Here is a 20,597-nt window from a genome sequence, read left to right as displayed (position 1 = left end):
GAAAGAAAGAGAAGGGAAGAAGGGAGGAAGGGAGGGAGAGATTGGACAACTAGATGGGTCCCCGCCACTATGGGGCCCTTCACACAACTATCACATACACAAAGTGGGTCTCACCAATGTGGGCCCATGAAAAATGAAAGAAAGCAAGGAAAAAAAATGAGAGTTTGTCTTCCCTTGCACTCACAATGATAATGAATGACCGGATTGGGCCGGATCGTCGTTCGGATGGTGAAGCTCCTCTCCTAAATTCCTCTAAACCTCCCTCAAACTCTAATCTCTCTTAATCTCACTCTTAAACACCTCATCCTCAAACACTCTGTCCAAAACACTATTTTCTCTTTAATCTCTTTATATTTTTTTTCTCTCACTCTCTTTCTTTCCTAATCTCTCTTTTCTTCTCCTCTATTTCCTCTCACTTTCTTCCTAGCTACCATTGGTGAATACGAATGGGGCTTGGGAGTGCTTAGGGTAGTTGTAGAGCTTTGAGGGATAGAGACAGAAGAAAGGAAAGAGAGGGGGTAGGAAGGGGATGTGAAAAATGAGAGAGGGATGGAGTGGTATGGATCATGGCATGGGCTAGGGATCGTCTTTATTGACTAATGAGGAGGGAGAGGGAGGTGGGTAGGGGCATTCTTGGTAGTCTAGGGTTAGTAGGTGGCCTTTATAGGGGTATTTTTGGTCTTTTGGTTAAGGGTTGTTGGAATGGGTATTGGTAAGGGTGTGAGGATAGAATAGGTATTTAGAAAAATCATCTTTATTAGATTCTCTTTAAGATTCCTTGCAAGTGTCCCCCGCTTGCCATGCGTACGTTGTGCGGCCTACCTCGGATTGCACCAAAAATTATAACTCTAATCTGGGTGTCGAAATGGGACATGCTGCGCGGCGTTGGAATCGCAGCGCCGTCGCCGTTGCCAAGGTATATGTCTTGGGTCATTGTCGTACTGAGATATGGTTACGATCGTAAGTCACCAATCTGGTCCGCCTGGAACGTGCCGGCATCGAAAAGGAAGCCTACAGATGGTTAATTAGGGTACGAGTCTTACAACCAATGTTTTAAATAGCTATGCTATGTAGCGTGTAGCTTAAGCTACGTATCATAGCTTAGCCTTAATGCTACATAGCTCATGAAAATAGCTTAGGTCACATGTAGCCTACGCTACATGATAATTTGCGTAAGCTACATGCTATAGACTATACGCTATACGCTATGTTGCTTACATTACAAGTTATTTTTCACTACAACAAAATCAATTATATTTTCAATGATTTGTTACATTTTTCTATTTTCAATAAAAATTAGATAATCTTTTCAATGCTTTTAGTAAAATAATATAAGTAGCAATATTAAATCGGTTTCGTTGCTCTTCTCTACCTTTATACTTAATCATTGTCCTTTCTTATTACTTTAGGTTGCATTTAGTTGCACAAAATATCATGCAATTTTGTTAAATTTCATTATTAATCAGTATTGGTGCGAAATATTATGAAATTGGTGTAACCAAGTGCAACCTTGAATAAAAATCTAGCAACATGTAGCTTACGCCTCACGCTTCAAAGGGGTGAGTGCTACGATACATGCTATTCGCTATTTAAAACACTGCTTACAACTTATGCTACGCACTAGGCTACTTACGCTACACGCTATAGAGGGTTGAACGCAACGCAACACGTTATCGCTATTTAAAACAATAATTCAAATAAGGCATTGGCCCAAAAAATGAAGCAAATCCTAATCTCTGGTGGACGACACCACAGGAAACGGTTGTCATTGAACAACCACCCATACCACTCGCAAATCCAACTCTGACCTTGGGTGTGCATGTAAAGTACTCACCGTAGATAGATTTACGTGATGCAAATCCTTTAATGTGTTATATCCACACCATCCATCCATTTTGTAATATCATTGTAGGGCATGGCCCCAAAAATGAAGAAGATCTAGAGCTTACTTGGATCTCACCACAGAAAGTAGTGAGACAATGAAACCCACCGTTGAAACCTTCCTAGGGCCCATCATGATGTGTATTTGCCATCCAACCTATTCATAAGGTCACATAGACCTAGATGAAGGGAAAACGCAAATATCAGCATCATCCAATACTTCTGTGGACCGCAGGAAGTTTTCAGTGGTAGGCGATCAATCCCCACTGCTTCTTTGATGTGATCCATTTCCTTATTAGATCTGCTCATTTTTGGTCTTATTGCATAAAATGATCTTACAAGATGGATGGATGGTGTTGATAAAACCATACATCACGGTGGACCCCATAGAGCCCCCTGCCTGGATGCATTAAGCATTTAATGCTTCCGGACGGGGGTAGGATGCAATCTGCGTCCAATTTGGGAGAGGATGGGATGTAATCCACTTCCAAGTTGGGCGTGGATCGCCAGATCCACTGAGGTGGGTGGGACCCCTGACTATGGGGCCCACCATGATGTATGTGACTACATTCACACCGCCCATCCTTATTAAAAGCTCATTTTAGGGCATGATCCGCTGTCTTAGATGGAACGACAATAAGATAATTCAACTTTCAATCTCTAAGGCCAAAAAATGAAGCAAATCCAAATCTCAGATGGACCATTGTACATGGAACAATGGTAATTGACCACTAAAAACTTCTTGTGGGCCACGAAAGCTTTGGATCAAAATGATATTTGTGTTGTCTCTTCATCTACTTATTTGTGAACTTATCAATAGGTTAGATGGCAAATAAACATTCCAATCGAGTCCATGAAGTTTTTAATGGTGGGAATTCAATCACGACTGTTTCCTATGGTGTGGTCCACCTAAGAATTGGGTCAGCTTCATTTTTGGGATCATGCCCCAAAATGAGCTGTCAAAATGGTTGGATGATGTGGATTTAAGGTCCATACACCATTGTGAGCCCCACAATCAGGGGTCCCACCCACCTGGGTGGATCTAGGGGACGCCAATTACCTACTGATGATGTTAGTGGCCCGTTGCTACTGGAAGGTGATGTGACCCCTACAATGATGTATGTGTTTTATCCACGCCATCCATCCATTTTTCTAGATCATTTTAGGGAATGATCCCAAAAATGAGGAAGATCCAAATCTCATGTGCACCACACCATGGGAAATCGTGGTGATTGAACGCCCACCATTAAAAGCTTCTTGGGGACCACAAAAGTTTTGGATGAAGCTTATATTTGTGTTTTCCGTTCATCTAGTTTTGTGTGACCTGATCAACAGGTTGGATGGTAAATAAACATTATACTGGGTCCTAGGAAGTTTTTAATGGTGGGCATTCAATCACCACTTTTTTTTTTTTTTTTTTGTGGTGTGGTCCACTTGAGATTTAGATCTATCTCATTTTGGGCTCATTCGATAAAACAATTTGGAAAAATAGGTGGACGGCGTGGATAAAACTCATACATCATAGTGGGCCGCACAAGAGCACTATCCAGTAGCCACCTCGCTACTAGCAACGTCAGTAGACAATCGCGTTCGGATTCGGGATCCACCGAAGCTGTGTCTACACTTAGTTGTAGACGGACAGTCCTGTCAGGGATTGTGGGGCCTACTGTGATGTATATGTTTGATCCACACCATCCATCCATTTTCCCATACCATTTTAGGGCGTAAGACAAAAAAAAGAGGCAAATCTAAGGCTCAAGAGAGCCACACTACATGAAACAGTGGGAATTGGGCGCCTACCGTTGAAAACTTCTTGGCCCCATAGAAGGTTCTCATCAAGCCGATATTTATGTTTTCCCTTTGTCTAGGTCTATGTTTTCTCTTATGGATGAGGCACATCACACTCAGTTTACTATCCACTCAGGATCTACGAAGATGTATAAGGACATGAAAAGGCAATTTTGGTGGACTGGAATGAAACGTGAAGTTGAGTGTGACGTTTGCAAACGAGTAAAGGCAGAGCACCAAAAGCCTGCAGGGGAATTACAACCTTTGGAGATACTAGTATGGAAGTGGGAACATGTAACTACGGGTTTCATTGTGGGTTTACTAAGAACCTTACGTCGACATGATGCTATATGGGTTATTATAGACCGTTTGACAAAGACAACCCACTTTCTTCCTATTTGTATTTCTTGGTCTAAAGATTGACTCGCAACGTTGTTTATAAACGAAATTGTTAGATTACATGGTGCACCTGTTTCAATTGTATCTGATCGAGATCCGAGGTTTACATCAAAGTTTTGGAAGAGTTTTTAAAAAGCAATGGAGACGACTTTAAGATTTAGCACAGCATATCATCCACAAACAGATGGGCAGTCCGAAAGAGTTAACCAGATTCTCGAGGCCATGCTCAGATCATGTGCCTTGGATTTCTCTGGTAGTTAGGACGACCACTTGCCGTTAGCAGAATTTGTGTATAATAATAGTTTTCAGGCTACTATTGGCATGGCTCCCTATGAGGCGTTATATGGTAGACTTCGTAGGTCCCCAAGTTGTTGGACTGAGATTGGTGAGTGATGTCTTTTAGGTCCCAATATTGTTCAGAAAACGTCTGAAAAGATTGATCTTATTCGACAACATATGCTTACAGCTCAAAGTCTACAGAAGAGTTTTGCAGATCGCTAGCGTAGACCCTTAGAGTTTGTCGAGGGAGACCGTGTATATTTCCGAGTTTCCCAGTGAAAGGTGTAGTACGATTTGGTGTTAAGGGAAAGTTAACCCCGAGGTTTATAGGGCACATTGATATTGTCGAACGAGTTGGCACCGTAGCTTATTGTCTCTCTTTGCCACCCCAATTATCTGGAGTTCATAATGTTTTTCACGTCTCGATGCTCCGTAAATGTGATCCGAAGATAATAGCACCTGTTATTGACTGGCAATCCTTAGCAGTTCGGGAAGATGCATCCTATATCGAGTAGCCAATTTGTTTAGTGGATAGAAAAGAACAAGTTCCTCGTACTAAAGTTATTCCCTTAGTTAAAGTCCAATGAGGTTATCATTTTGTAGAAGAAGCAACCTGGGAACGGGAAGCAGAGATACGCAATCGTTACCCTCATCTATTTGATTCCTAGGTACGTATAAGTATGATATGGTTATTGTTGATATGTTTTGAAATTTCGAGGACGAAATTTTTTTTAGAAGGGAAGAGTTGTAAGACCCGAGGCCCCAAAATCTGGATCGTACACTGGATAGCCGTTGGCTGTAAGTCCATTGGCCCCGAGAATGTTTTGACTTGATCATAATATTGTTCTGTTATCGATCCGCAAGCCGTATTTCAACCCGATGTCCGAATTTTAAGATACGGACTTCAAATTAAACAATCTGAGAAATGACAATTATATCCTTATTTTATCTGGTGGAGCCTCACCATCGCGTTTTCAAAATCCGTTAGGTCCGGAGCCTAACCCTTGTGGCCATTGTCAAGTTACGGAGTTACTGGCGAAAACGGCATGTCAATAGGACACCCGGATTGTAAGTCTATGAATAGATATGCACATGTATATTTTGATATAGTAACTCCAATGACCTCTATTTTTTTTACAATCCTTGGAATGCTTTCTTTCAAATCAATTAAATAACATTTTGTTTATTGCTAACATAAGCTTAAACTTCTCAATATCATCACAAAACATCCCATAACCCTCCTTTTTAGACAAAAGTCAATTTAAAACCATTTTCAAGTCCATAAATATGAAAACCCTCTTGTAACATCCCATTTCTAGCGCTCTCTTTCTTGTTGAGTGTGAAGTTGAGAAGAATAAGAAGAAGAAGAGGAAATAGAAGCTGAGGTTGAGAGCCAATCCTCTGATAGTCACAGGTGAGTGCATAGATTAGGAGCACGCATATGTGTATGTTTGGGTTTTCATGAAAACCCTATTGCTGAATTTTCAAATTTCGGGATAGGTTATTGCTGGATTTTCTGTTTTAGGGATTGGTTATTGCTGGATTTTCTGGTTTAGGGTAGGATATTGCTAGATTTTCATTTAGGGTTAGGTAATTGCTGGATTTTCTATTTTAGGGTTAGGTTATCGCTGGATTTTCATTTCGGGTTAGGTGATTGCTGGATTTTCTGTTTTAGGGTTAAGTTATTGCTGGATTTTCTGCTTTAGGGTTTGGTTATTGCTGGATTTTCTTATTAGGGTTAGGTGATTGCTAAATTTACTAATCTAGGGTTAAGTTAGGTTATTGCCGGATTTTCTGAAGGTTCTTGCTGGATTTTCTGATTTAGTTAGTGAGATTATTAATGGAAGGTTGGATAATATAGATGATTTAGTTTTGTTTAAATTTATACGTATAGCCACCGGTTTCTCTCTGTCTCTTACAAAGTCCACTTGCTACCTGTTTGACAAAACGTTTAAAAGAATTATCCTTCCTTCTTTTGATGTAGTTAATTCTTGAGAAAAAGCGTGCTTGTGGCATGAAGTCTTATAGTGGAATGAATCCCGGATTGAATTTAGATTGGCTAAGTCATGTGCATATCATATGCATGGTTCATAGTTGATGTATCATTGTATGATTGAGAGTAAATGATTCATATCATGGTATGGTGATCATAGTGGGTTGTGTTGCGACAGACGATGTGTCTATGATTAGTATGTGAACCGTTTAGATACATGATGCATTACATGAGACTCCTATGAGAAACTTAAAATTCATGAGGAGACCACATGAGAAAGGTCATCCTTTGCTTGTCTTGAAAAACATGATCTATGTGCTTTTGTGTGGACTCATGCATACATGCATACGGTGATTGTAAATGCGATGAAACATACTTTGTTATGAGTTGGACACCACACCGAAAATGTGTAATTCAACAGGATATGATTAGAGGGTCCATGGGTGAAAGTCCTTAAACCCCGATTGGTACCATTGAGAGCAACCAATGCCTAGACCGGGTGGAAGAACAGAGCGCTGAAATGCCGAAAGACCAAAGTAGGCATCGACTGCCACCAACATGTGTCGATTGGTTGAGAGGTTTGACCTAATCTGCTTATGGGCAAGAAAAGATAGGTTGTGTGTGACGAGCTCATAAATTGTCCGCTATCGTTTTGTCAGGAGACTTATGACTTCTCGTTGTTAGGCAGATAGTGAGGTTCAACACAAGTGGGTTAGACTAGTTCGGCCCGTGAACTATGTAGTCCCACCTCTGTAGTTGACTATGGTGGAAAAGTCTATATAAGTGGATAGCAATCATTTGTGAGTCCCACCTCTGTTTTAGACTTTGCTGATCCAATTGGGAAATATGGAAAGTTGTGGAAACGTTGAAAGGGTATGTATGTTACAAGTGGGTAGAAGTCCCACCTCTGTATATAAAAATGATTTGGGGCATAAAAAGTGGCATAATGCATTGTATCTTTAGTTTATTGTTATCGATCCAGAAAGCCTGTGCATTCCTGTGCATTATATGAGCATGACATGAAACATGCATTTTCACTGCACACACGCACTCACTGGGCTTAGTAGCTCAAGCTTTCCTTTTTATTTTTTTACAGGTGAGAGTATGGAGCTGTAGGAGTAGAGGCTACAGACTTCAGTTGTCCTTTTTGTTTTGTACATATCAGTGTATATATATATATATATATATATATATTTTTGTAATACCCTGAATATGTACATCAGGTATAGTAAATATGACATGGTTTATGTTTTGGTTTTGCGTTGATGTGCTCAGTTGTACACAGTAATATATGTTGAATATGATGAAATTTTGAGAAATGATACGTGTTTGTCGTCTTTTCTTTCAGAAATCCTCCTTGTGGAGCCCCACTCATGGGACTTAGTATGTGATAGTTGGAAGTCCCAAAATCGGAGTTCTACGGAGGCTGTCAACCAAAATTTGGTGTGTAGTAATCATGGATTACCAACACTAGATTTAGGGTCGTGACAAAAAATGGTGTCAGAGCATGATCTGGGAAATATTTGCATAAATCATATAATGTATTTACTATATGTTGTTGTGTTAGAGTTGTTAGGTTCACGCTTTGCGAAGTAGAGGAGTTGTATGGTTATTTACTGTTGTGTATATTGTATAGGTTTACCCGTTCTTTTTAGGCTAATTCGGTGTTTTATCTATAGGATGCCGCTTAGAAAGAATCCTGTTCAGACTCGTCTAGTGCAACCCAAGTCTAAGTCAAAATCTACGTCAAAATCTATTTAGACTCCTCCAGTGCAACCCAAGTCTAAGTCAAAATCTATGTCAAAATCTGTTGCAGATCCAGTTATACCTATTCCTGCAACACAACTTCAACAACTGTTGCTTACTATGTCAACTATAACGTCTAATCAAAAGTAGCGATCTAGTTATACTCCTGAGACATCAGCGCAGGAGTGGGCTAGTGCTCTTTTTATGGAGTTTAGACGTCTAGATCCACCTTGTTTTTCTGGCAAGCCAGATCCTATGGCAGCCGAGTTATGGAAGTCAGAAATAGAGAAACTTTTTCAAGTTATGGGTTGTACTTCCAAGCAATGTGTTACCTTAGTGACTTATCAATTGCAAGGAGAGGCAGAACAATGGTGGAAGTCAGTTGTTCGTTTAGTAGATCCAAAATTTGCATGGACATGGGAAGCGTTTAAAGACCAGTTCGATCGTAAGTTTTTCCCCGTAGTTTTTCGTCGTCAGAAAGCACATGAATTTGATTCTTTGGTTCAGGGTGAGATGTCTGTTGTTGACTATGAGGCTCGTTTTATAGAATTATCTCGTTTTGCTCCACATTTAGTAGCCAATGATGATTTGAAGGCGAGGAAATTTAAGGATGGTTTGCGTCCTAGTTTGCGATCTCGAGTTAGAGGGTTTGAATTGTCGACTCTTGAGGGAGTAGTAGCAAAGGCACAAATTTTTTAGTCTGATTGGAACCAACAACAAAGTACGCATCCATCTACTTCTAATCAGCAAAGGAAGAGGAGATTTATTTCAGAGAGTGGTAGTAGTTTTCAGCCCTTTTCATCCCCAAAGAGGCCTATAGTTAGATATGATGATGCAACCAGACCTGATGTAAGACCCCTAGCATCACCATCTGTTCCTCAACGACAGTTTTTAGCCAGACCTGATGTCAGATCCCCAGTATCACCATCTGTTCCTCAGCGACAGTTTTTCGGAGCCTGTTATAATTGTGGTGGTGTAGGGCACCGTAAAAAGGATTGTCCCAATTTGCAGAAACAACAACCACATCAATCACCTAGACATCAGCACCCCAGCAGCAAAGGCCACCATATAGGACAGTATGGGCCCCAATAACAACAGTCTCAATAGCAGTCACAGCGGCAGCAAGGTAGACAACCCTTACCCCTTCAGACGCAACCTCGTGTTTATGCAATCCAGAAGAGAGATTCTCAGACTAAGGGAGGAGTCATAAAAGGTATACTTGTAGTATCATCCCTTTTTGCACGTGTCCTTTTTTATTCTGGCGCATCGCATTCATTTATAGTAGATGGTTTTTGTCAGTCGTTGGAATTGCCGAGAACATCGATGACTAAGGGATTAGAGCTCTTGACTCCTTTAGGGAAAAGAATGGTGTTGAGTTCTATATGCTAGGACTGTCCTGTTTCAATAGTAGAGTATGCCCTTCCAATTGATTGTTATGTTTTGGAGTTGTTAGAGTATGATGTGATTTTGGGAATGGACTGGTTATCCAAGTACCATGCAGTGTTGGACTGTATAGCTAAGACACCTTTTCTATTCCTGACCAGCCTCGATTTCAGTTTGTGGCTAATTCTAAAGATAAGTTTATAGAGACTTTGATGTCCTGTATTCGTAACGAGTCCAAAGGTGTATGTATTGAATAGTTGCTGGTACTACGTGATTTTCCAGATGTTTTTCAGGAAATTCTAGGTTTGCCACTCGTTAGACGTACAAAATTTTGAATAGATCTTATCCTTGGCACTGCCCCTATATCCAGAGCCCCTTATCGTATGGCACCGTTAGAGATGCAAAGACAGATAGATGAATTACGTCGTTTGGAGCTTATTCGCCCAAGTACTTCACCTTGGGGAGTGCCTGTGCTTTTTGTAAAGAAGAAGGATGGTTTTTACGGTTGTGTGTCGATTATAAAGGACTTAATAAGGTTACGATTAGAAACAAGTATCGGCTCCCAAGAATAGATGATTTATTCGATCAATTGAGCAGTGCACAATATTTCTCGAAGATAGATTTACGATCTGGGTATCATCAGATTCGGGTTCGAGAGGAGGATATCCCGAAGACAGCTTTTGTGACTCGTTATGGACAATTTGAATTTCAAGTCATGTCATATGGTCTGACTAATGCACCTGTAGTATTTATGCAGTTGATGAATGAGGTATTTCATCCTTATTTGGACCAGTTTATTGTTATTTTTATTGATGATATTTTAATATATTCAAAGACAAGGGAAGATCATGAGTGTTACTTAGAGATGACGTTGCAAACCCTTCGTGCCCACCAGCTATATGCTAAACTGGAAAAATGCCAGTTTTGGCAAGAAGTAAAATTTTTGGGGCACACAGTTTCGAAGAATGGAGTTTCAGTTGATCCAGCTAAGGTTGAAGCAGTTTTGCAATGGTAACAGCCGAAGAATGCATATGAGATTCGGAGTTTCTTAGGTCTAGCAGGGTATTACAGACGTTTTGTTAACGGATTTTCTCGTATAGCTGCCCCACTGACTCGATTGACTTGAAAGGATGCAATGTTTGTTTGGAGTGGAGCCTGTGAGCGGGCATTCGCGGAACTAAAAAATCATCTTACAACAGCACCGATTCTCACTCTTCCATCTAGGAGTGAGGGATTCGTTGTTTATATGGATGCCTCGCTTATAGGTTTGGGGTATGTCCTAATGCAACAGGGCAAGGTAGTAGCATATGCATCTCATCAACTTAGGCCTCATAAGCAGAATTATCCCGCACACGACCTAGAGTTAGCAGCGGTAGTGTTTGCCCTCAAAGTATGGAGGCATTACTTGTATGGGGTTAGATTCGAACTCTTTTCGGATCATAAGAGCTTGAAATACCTCTTTTCCCAAGCCGAATTGAATATGAGGCAGAGACGTTGGATGGAATTGATGAAAGACTATGATTTTGATCTTCAGTACCACCCAGGAAAAGCTAATGTGGTGGCGGATGCTTTGAGTTGTCAGCCACAGGCCCAAGTGGCACAATTGATGATGTGAGAGTGGAAAATGGTAGAAGATATAGCTGAATTTGATTTTGAGATGACTCTACAGTCCTCAGTTGTACAATTAGCAAACTTGATGATTCAGCCCTCTTTGATATCCCAAGTAATAGAAGCCCAACAGTTTGATCAATGGGTGTTGCTTTGTAAAGATGTGATAATAGGGAAAAGTCAACCGGAGTGGCAGATAGGCTTGGATGGTGGACTTCGGTTTCAGGGCAGATTGTATGTTCCAGATATCTCAGAATTGAAGAAGGCCCTTATGGATGAGGCACATCGCACTTAGTTTACTATCCACCCAAGATCTACGAAGATGTATAAGGACATGAAAAGGCAATTTTGGTGGACTGGAATGAAACGTGAAGTTGCTAAGCATGTGTCATACTGTGACGTTTGCAAACGAGAAAAGGCAGAGCACCAAAAGCCTGCAGGGGAATTGCAACCTTTGGAGATACTAGTATGGAAGTGGAAACATGTAACTATGGCCTTACGTCGACATGATGCTATATGGGTTATTGTAGACCGTTTGACAAAGACAGTGCACTTTCTTCCTATTTGTATTTCTTGGTCTAAAAATCGACTCGCAATGTTGTTTATAAACGAAATTGTTAGATTACATGGTGTACCTGTTTCAATTGTATCTGATCGAGATCCGAGGTTTACATCAAAGTTTTGGAAGAGTTTTTAAAAAGCAATGGGGACGACTTTAAGATTTAGCACAGCATATCATCCACAAACAGATGGGCAGTCCGAAAGAGTTAACCAGATTCTCGAGGACATGCTCAGATCATGTGCCTTAGATTTCTCTGGTAGTTAGGACGACCACTTGCCGTTAGCAGAATTTGCGTATAATAATAGTTTTCAGGCTTCTATTGGCATGGCTCACTATGAGGCGTTATATGATAGACCTTGTAGGTCCCCAAGTTGTTGGACTGAGATTGGTGAGTGATGTCTTTTAGGTCTCAATGTTGTCCAGAAAACATCTGAAAAGATTGATCTTATTCGACAACGTATGCTTACAGCTCAAAGTCGGCAGAAGAGTTTTGCAGATCGCTGGCGTGGACCCTTAGAGTTTGTCGAGGGAGACCGTGTATATCTCCGAGTTTTACCAGTGAAAGGTGTAGTATGATTTGGTGTTAAGGGAAAGTTAGCCTCGAGGTTTATAGGGCCCTTTGATATTGTTGAATGAGTTGGCACCGTAGCTTATCGTCTCGCTTTACCACCCCATTTATCTGGAGTTCATAATGTTTTTCACGTATCGATGCTCCGTAAATGTGATCCAAAGATAAAAATGTTAGTAGGATTGATAACATACTTACCATAAATAAATTGTACAGTTATTTAGGAAACAGATCTGTAAATATCTTTCTTGAATTAGGCGATATAGATGCTGTAATTAGGTGATATTATGCTGTAATTAGGGGATATAGATGCTGCTGTAATTAAGGGATATAGATGTTATAATTAGGTGATATTATGCTGTAATTAGGGGATATAGATGCTGTAATTAGGAGATATTACGCTGTAATTGGGGGATATAGATGCTGCTGTAATTAGGAGATATTATGCTGTAATTAGGGGATATTGTAATTAAGGGATATATTGTAATTAGGGAAAATGATTTCTGTATAAGAAAAGGACCACTCGATTGGGGTCATTGAGCAAATCTGACAAATAGCACCTGTTATTGACTGGCAATCCTTAGTAGTTCGGGAAGATGCATCCTATATCGAGCAGCCAATTTGTATCATGGATAGAAAAGAACAAGTTCTTCGTACTAAAGTCATTCCCTTAGTTAAAGTCCAATGGGGTTATCATTCTGTAGAAGAAGCAACCTGGGAGCGGGAAGCAGAGATACGCAATCGTTACCCTCATCTATTTGATTCCTAGGTACATATAAGTATGGTATGGTTATTGTTGATAAGTTATGAAATTTCGAGGACAAAATTTTTTTAGAAGGGAAGAGTTGTAAGACCCGAGGCCCCAAAATCTCGATCGTACACTGGATAACCGTTGGCTGTAAGTCTATTGGCCTCGAGAATGTTTTGACTTGATCATAATGTTGTTCTGTTATCGATCCGCAAGCCGTATTTCAACCTGATGTCCAAATTTTAAGATACGGACTTCAAATTAAACAATCTGAGAAATGACAATTATGCCCTTATTTTATCTGGCGGAGCCCCCACCATCGCGTTTCCAAAATCTGTTAGGTCCGAGAGCCTAACCGTTGTGGCCGTAGTCAAGTTACGGAGTTACTTGCGAAAACGACCTGTCAATAGGACACCCGGATTGTAAGTTATGAATAGATATGCACATGTATATTTTGATAAAATAACTCAAATGACCTTGATTTTTTTAAAATCCTTGGAATGCTTTCTTTCAAATCAATTAAATAACATTTTGTTTATTGCTACCATAAGCTTAAACTTCTCAAAATCATCACAAAACATTCCATAACTCTCCTTTTTAGACAAAAGCTAATTTAAAACCATTTTCAAGTCCATAAATATGAAAACCCTCTTGTAACATCTCATTTCCAGCACTCTTTCTTGTTGAGTGTGAAGTTGAGAAGAAGAAGAAGAGGAAATAGAAGCTGAGGTTGAGAGCCAATCCTCTGATAGTTACAGGTGAGTGCATTGATTAGGAGCACTCATATGTGTATGTTGGGGTTTCCTTGAAAACCCTATTGCTGAATTTTCTAATTTCGAGATAGGTTATTGCTGGATTTTCTGTTTTAGGGATTTGTTATTGCTGGATTTTCTGTTTTAAGGTAGGTTATTGCTGGATTTTCATTTAGGGTTAGGTGATTGCTGGATTTTCTATTTTAGGGTTAGGTTATCGTTTGATTTTCATTTCGGGTTAGGTGATTGCTGGATTTTCTGTTTTAGGGTTAGGTTATTGCTGGATTTTCTGCTTTAGGGTTAGGTGATTGCTGAATTTACTAATCTAGGGTTAGGTTAGGTTATTGCCGGATTTTCTGAAGGTTCTTGTTGGATTTTCTGATTTAGTTAGTGAGATTATTAATAAAAGGTTGGATAATAGAAATGATTTAGTTTTGTTTAAATTTATACGTATTGCCATTAGTTACTCTCTGTCCCTTACAAAGTCCGCCTACTACCTGTTTGACAAAACGTTTAAAAGAATTATCCTTTATCCTTTTGATGTAGTTAATTCTTGAGAAAAAGCATGCTTGTGGCATGAAGTCTTATAGTAGAATGAATCCCGGATTGAATTTAGATTGGCTAAGTCATGTGCATATCATTTGCATGGTTCATAGTTGATGTATCATTGTATGATTGAGAGTGAATGATTCATATCATGGTATGGTGATCATAGTGGGTTGTGTTGCGATAGACGATGTGTCTATGATTAGTATGTGAACCGTATTGATATAGGATGCATTACATGAGGAAGGTCATCCTTTGCTTGTCTTGAAAAACATGATCTATTGTGCTTGTGTGTGGACTCATGCATACATGCATACGGTGATTGTAAATGCGATGAAACATACTTTGTTATGACACGAGTTGGACTCTATATCGAAAATGTGTAATTCAATAGGAAATGATTAGAGGGTCCGTGGGTGAAAGTCCCCAAACCCCGATTGGTACCATTAGGAGCAACTTATGCCTAGACCGGGTGGAAGAATAGAGCGCTGAAATGCCAAAAGACCAAAGTAGGCAGCGACTCCCACTGACACGTGTCGATTGGTTGAGAGGTTTGACCTGACCTGCTTATGGGCAAGCAAAGATAGGTTGTGTGTGACGAGCTCGTAAGTTGTCCGCTATCGTTTTGCCAGGCGACTTATGACTTCTCGCTGTTAGGCAGATAGTGAGGTTCAACACAAGTGGGTTAGACTAGTTCGGCCCGTGAACTATGTAGTCCCACCTCTGTAGTTGATCATGGTGGAAAAGTCTATACAAGTGGGTAGCAATCATATGCGAGTCCCACCTTTGTTTTAAACTTTGGTGATCCAATTGGGAAATATGGAAAGTTGTGGAAACGTTGAATGAGTATGTATTTTACAAGTGGGTAGAAGTCCTACCTCTGTATATAAAAATGATTTGGAGCATAAAAAGTGGCATAATGCATTGTATCTTTAGTTTATTGTTATCATTCCAGAAAGTCTGTGCATTCCTGTGCATTATATGAGCATGACATGAAACATGCATTTTCACTGCATTCACGCACTCACTGGGCTTAGTAGCTCAAGCTTTCCTTTCTATTTTTTTCCAGGTGAGAGTAGGGAGCTGCAGGAGTAGAGGCTACAGACTTCAGTTGTCTTTTTTGTTTTGTACATATCAATGTATATATATTTTTTGTAATACCCTAAATATGTACATCAGGTATAGTAAATATGACATGGTTTATGTTTTGGTTTTGCCTTGATGTGCTTAGTTGTACACAGTAATATATGTTGAATATGATGAAATTTTGAGAAATTGTACATGTTTGTCGTCTTTACTTTCAGAAATCCTCCTTGTGGAGCCCCGCTTATGGGACTTAGTATGTGATAGTTGGAAGTCCCAAAATCGGAGTTCTACGGAGGCTGTCAACCGAAATTTGGTGTATAGTAAGTATGGATTGCCAACACTAGATTTAGGGTTGTGACATGTAATGTATCACTGTTGTTGGGAAACATGTGAACATTGAGAAATTGGTTGAATTTTTCAATGAAACTTCGAGGATTATTGAAAAAATATCAATACACACTTAGGAATCAAAACATTAAAAAAAAAAAAAAAAGTGCACATAATAGGGGTTTCCTTTGTATGGGGTTATCATATATGTGCTTTCCAGCTGAACTAATTCCAGTATAGTCAAAGTCTATTCATATAATTTATAAACATAAGAAGACGTGTATGAAAACACAACCAATACATTCAAAAGCAAAAGAAGAAATCACTAGATCAGGTTACATACATGTTTATTTTTGTGTTTGGATGCAAAGATTGTAACTGATTTGTGAGAAATTGAGAAATTTTTATTTTTCTTAATTTTCCACAACTTGACACATCTCCCCAAAATCTCGAAATCGAAGTTCCGAATCCATATTTTTTCATAGTAAACGTGAAGAATCATAGATTCGTAACCATTTAACCCTGGTTTAACGTGATTTACAACAAAAACATTAATCGAAAATTCAAAATGCTCACTGGATCAAATAGATGGGATACATCAGCACTACCCGTGCGTTTCACATCACACAGGTGGGATACAAGATATTTTGGGGGATATATAGGATGATATCGTCGATATTTAAAACACTGTTCCAAAGTACCTCTATTTGAAGAGTACAATTTGAAGCTTCTTTTAGACATAAAAAATGTTTGCGAAGGGCATTTACCAGAAAAAAATAGACAAATATATATAAGGACAAGGTTAAAATGTTTGAAGCTTTCCAGCTTTGTTTCTTTGGGCTTCAGTGTAGTGCCAAGTGTGTGTGTGTGCGTGTGTGGGTGTGTGTGTGCGTGTGTGTGTGTGCGAGCGCGCGTGAATGCATGTGCGCCATTAGCTTTTCTCATTCAACGGGCCGTTTCTCAAAGCATCGATTTTTAGTGCTTATTTAGGTGACAACCATTTGTTTCCACAATAATGCATGCAACTGATAGCCCTTAAAGAGCTTTCCTACTTAAAAATTAGGGTAAATGCTTTCAGAAGTATCCACTGTGTTATTCTCCTCGATCTTAATATGCATACATTGTACAAAGATGCATTAATCTTATTTTGTAAACTAATGTAGTTTATACGTTTCCAAACCTCGTGGTGGAATGAGATGACATATTATTGGAGTTAAAAGACAGCTTAAAGGTATCACTAGAAACAAAACAATATGAGTGTACCCACGATGTCACTCAAATAATTTTAGGGTCTTAAAATAGTTGTATCTTGATTCTCAATCAGTATTCTTGATGCTCACCTCTATTTTGAATAGTTTGTGGTATCTTTTAATTTAATTGTGTTATATATGTTCTCTTATTGAAATTCTTTTATTTCCCCCTTTTTATTTCAGATCTGAGCAAACTTTTGAATATACACCTCCGGAAGCTCTTCTAAATGCCAGTTGGTTCCAGGGACCAACAAGTGTAACTTTGAAGTATGCCCCTTCATCTTATTTGTGCATTTTGTCCAGAAAGCTATTTTGGTATTTTTGATGGAATGTATTTTGTGTCAACTATACTTGTTTCTTTGACAGATATGATATGTGGAGTGTGGGTGTTGTCATGTTGGAGTTGATCTTAGGATCACCACATGTTTTCCAAATAAGTGCTCGAACCCGTGCTCTTCTGGATCAACATCTTGAGGGTTGGAGTGAAAGCACAAAGGACCTGGCCTATAAGTAAGTTTAATATTGAAAAATGACATATGAAAACAATTAATGGCTGGGCATGATAATCACATATGATGGTGTCTACCACTGTTTTAAATATCGACGATATTGGCTGATATATCCCACGATATATCTTGTATCCCACCAGTGCGATACGAAACACATAAGTAGTGCGATATATCTCACATGTTTGATTTAGTGAGCATTTTCGAATTTCTATGCTCTTATTTTCTGTAATTCATCTTAAATTAGTGTCAAATTGTTACAAATTCATGATTTTTCATTTTCTGCATGAAAAATCACGGATTGGGTGCTTCAATTTCGAGATTTGGAGGAGATGGGCCGAGTTGCGAAAAGTCGAAAAAAAAAAATCAAAATTTCCCAATTTCTCGTAAATCGTTTGCATTCTTTATATTCAAACATCACATAAAAAATGTTTGTAACCTAATCTAGTGTTTCTTCTTTTGCTTTTGAATGTATTGTTTGTGTTTTCACACATCTTCTTACATTTATAAATTATATGAATAGACATTGAATTACTTGCATCAATTTAGTAGACAACGCATAGATTAGGACCCCATACAAAGAAAACCTATTATGTGTACTTGTTTTTTTGTAGTGTTTTGATTTATAAGTGTGTATTGATGTCCTTTTTAACAATCACTAAAGTTTCATCGAAAAATTCAACCAATTTCCCGATGTTTCCCCATGTTTCCAACAACAGCGATACATTACACGATACAACCAATATATCCCATGCGATAACCGATACATATCCGTATCCTAAGAATGCGATATGAAATGCGATACCGATATTTCGAACACTGGTGTCTACTAATTGAAAGTTATAGTCTATAAACAGCCTAAACCAAATTGTTGTGTTTCTTTCTATCCATATATGTTGAGAACTTCATATGTATGTATGTATATGATTTTTTATTGGTATTTTACTTAAGCAGGGTTGTTAGTCTTCTTCTTCTTCTTCTTCTTTTTCTTGTTTTTTTTATTTTTTTTTTTTATTTTTTTTTTTTTTTATTTTTAATTTTTGGTTGTGTGTGTACATGTAAGATATGAGGTCATCAATTTATTTTTTTCATAAATAAATGCTCTCTCTCTCCCTCTCTCTCTCTCTCTCTCTCTCTCTCTCTCTCTCTCTCTCCTCCCAGCACCTTTATATATAGTATTTATGTGCTTGAGGGCAGGGAGTATTCCACTAATGGATTATAATGAGCTGAGGGATAACAAACCCTATGCAGCAGTGCCTACTCATTCGTCATAGTTATTTTCCTAAATCAAGGGAATACTTTATTGGATGATTTCCTTATGTTGCCTTGATGTATGTATGTATTGCATGGGTGTATGTGTGTATAGACACACACACACACACACACACACACACACACACACACACGCTCTGTTGCAATTGAGGATTTTATCAACCTTGGTGGGTCCAAACATGTGACTTTGAAGCTCAAATTGGTACACGTAATCATCCTTCTTATTGCTATCCAAAATTCTAGTTGAAAGCTCCATTAATTTTGGTATCAGAGTTCTCTTATGAACTTGCGTGCTTGCTTTCTTTTTTTTTTTGAAATCCGTTCCCCCTTCCCTAAATCCGTCTCTACATAAACCCTAAGGGCCTGTTTGGATAGCGAATTATGACAATAATGAATTGTAAAAGTGCAATAATTACAAATTACAATACCCATATCCTGGTCAATAGGTAATTTGACCTAGAATTCCCATGTTTGGATAGGCGTGGTAAAAGTGTAGATGATACTTTTACATTACTGAGATCCCAACTCAATAGTAAAATTATGTTGATTCTTGTGTTTGGATAAGTAATTTCTTCTGCAATGTATTGTAAATTTGTAATGATTACAAATTCTTTTACCCGTCTCCTATTACATTTGCAATTAACCACCGAATTATATGTATAAGCAAATGTTGTAAATTGTAATGATGGTGCTTTTAAGTTACAATATTGTTGTAATTCGCTATCCGAACAGGCCCAACCTTATTTCCCTAAATCACCTAGCCACTCTCTCGAAAACCCAAATACAGTCCCTAAACCCAAATCTGAGCACTAAATCCCCAAAGTTGCCTTATCTTGCAGCCCTAATTCCCTAATTTTACCAAAATCTTTGGATTTTCTAAATACCCAAAACTAACTCCCCAAATTTCTGAATTTCCCAAACCCTAAAACTAGCTTTGCTAAAACCTGAATTTCTCAACCCTAGAACGCTAATTTTCACCAGTTTGCTTGAATCACCAATTCCTAACTTTAGTTCACAATTTCCCCCAATTGGCTAATCCTAAAACCCAATTTCCCCAAATCCTCAATTCTCCTATAACCTTAAATGCCAAGTTTCATGTTCCTCAATTCCCTTAACCTAAAACCTGGCTTAAGAAAATGCCAAATTTCTTATAGACCTTGTCAGAGAGAATAAAGAACTTAGGAAGAGGAAAGACAAGGTTACGGACTTACCGTTAGATGTCCAGCCTTTTTCATATTAAGATGAGTGCCAAATTACATGAAGTGCCCCTAGTACAAAGGCCTAAAAGGAAAAAAGAGAAAAAAATTAAATTAAATTAAGACCATGATGAGACAATGAAGACCATGATCATACAAATATATGTCTATACTCCCCTTCAAGCTAAGACATCAATTTTAATCATACCCAACTTACCAAGAATATGTCGTCCAACATCGACTATAACAACTTTGATGAAGATATCAACAAGTTGTGCAATAGATTGAACAAATGGGGTGGAAATAATGCCAAAAATAACATTCTTACTAATAAAATGACAACCGGCTTCAATATGTTTTGTCCGCTCATGAAAAATAGGATTAGAAGTGATCTCAAAAATCCTTACTCAATAAAAAAAAATTCAACCACAAAAGTTCACATTTAGTATTTGCTACAACACGGTACTCATCCTTAGCACTGGATCGTTCAACAATTGTCTACTTTTAGTCTTTTAGATAACAAGTTTACTTCCAAAAGAGTACTAAATCCTATTGTAGAATGTCAATCATTTAGCGAACCTGCCCAATCAACATCAGAATATCGTTCCATATTAAGACTCGTTACAACTAAACAAGATGCTACATCCTGGAGAAGACTTAATATAGCAGAAGATGTGATGAATTGCCTCAAGATGACTTGTACAAGG

General features: G+C 38.6%; 1 protein-coding gene across 13 annotated transcripts in view; it reads left to right on the top strand.

Annotated features, from left to right (window-relative positions):
* Positions 1-20,597, top strand: part of LOC131248856 (probable inactive protein kinase At3g63330) — a 170,547-nt gene that overhangs the window by 121,822 nt on the left and 28,128 nt on the right. For 8 of the 13 annotated variants that reach the window (XR_009172502.1, XM_058249340.1, XM_058249336.1 and 5 more), the window contains 2 exons: positions 17,100-17,183; positions 17,283-17,426. The exons of 2 other annotated variants lie outside the window; for them this stretch is intronic. Coding sequence is in view for 9 of the 11 variants with exons in the window: in XM_058249340.1 (XP_058105323.1) it covers positions 17,100-17,183; positions 17,283-17,426 (228 nt within the window). In the remaining 2 variants the exon portion in view is untranslated. Of the gene's footprint in view, positions 1-17,099; positions 17,184-17,282; positions 17,427-20,597 lie in introns of those variants that run through there. 3 more of the 13 variants (XM_058249338.1, XM_058249337.1, XR_009172504.1) reach the window with 2 other exon arrangements.

The sequence above is a fragment of the Magnolia sinica genome, chromosome 6 (assembly GCF_029962835.1).
Source record: "Magnolia sinica isolate HGM2019 chromosome 6, MsV1, whole genome shotgun sequence".
Classification (NCBI taxonomy): domain Eukaryota; kingdom Viridiplantae; phylum Streptophyta; class Magnoliopsida; order Magnoliales; family Magnoliaceae; genus Magnolia; species Magnolia sinica.
This window is presented reverse-complemented; position numbering and strand designations above follow the sequence as displayed.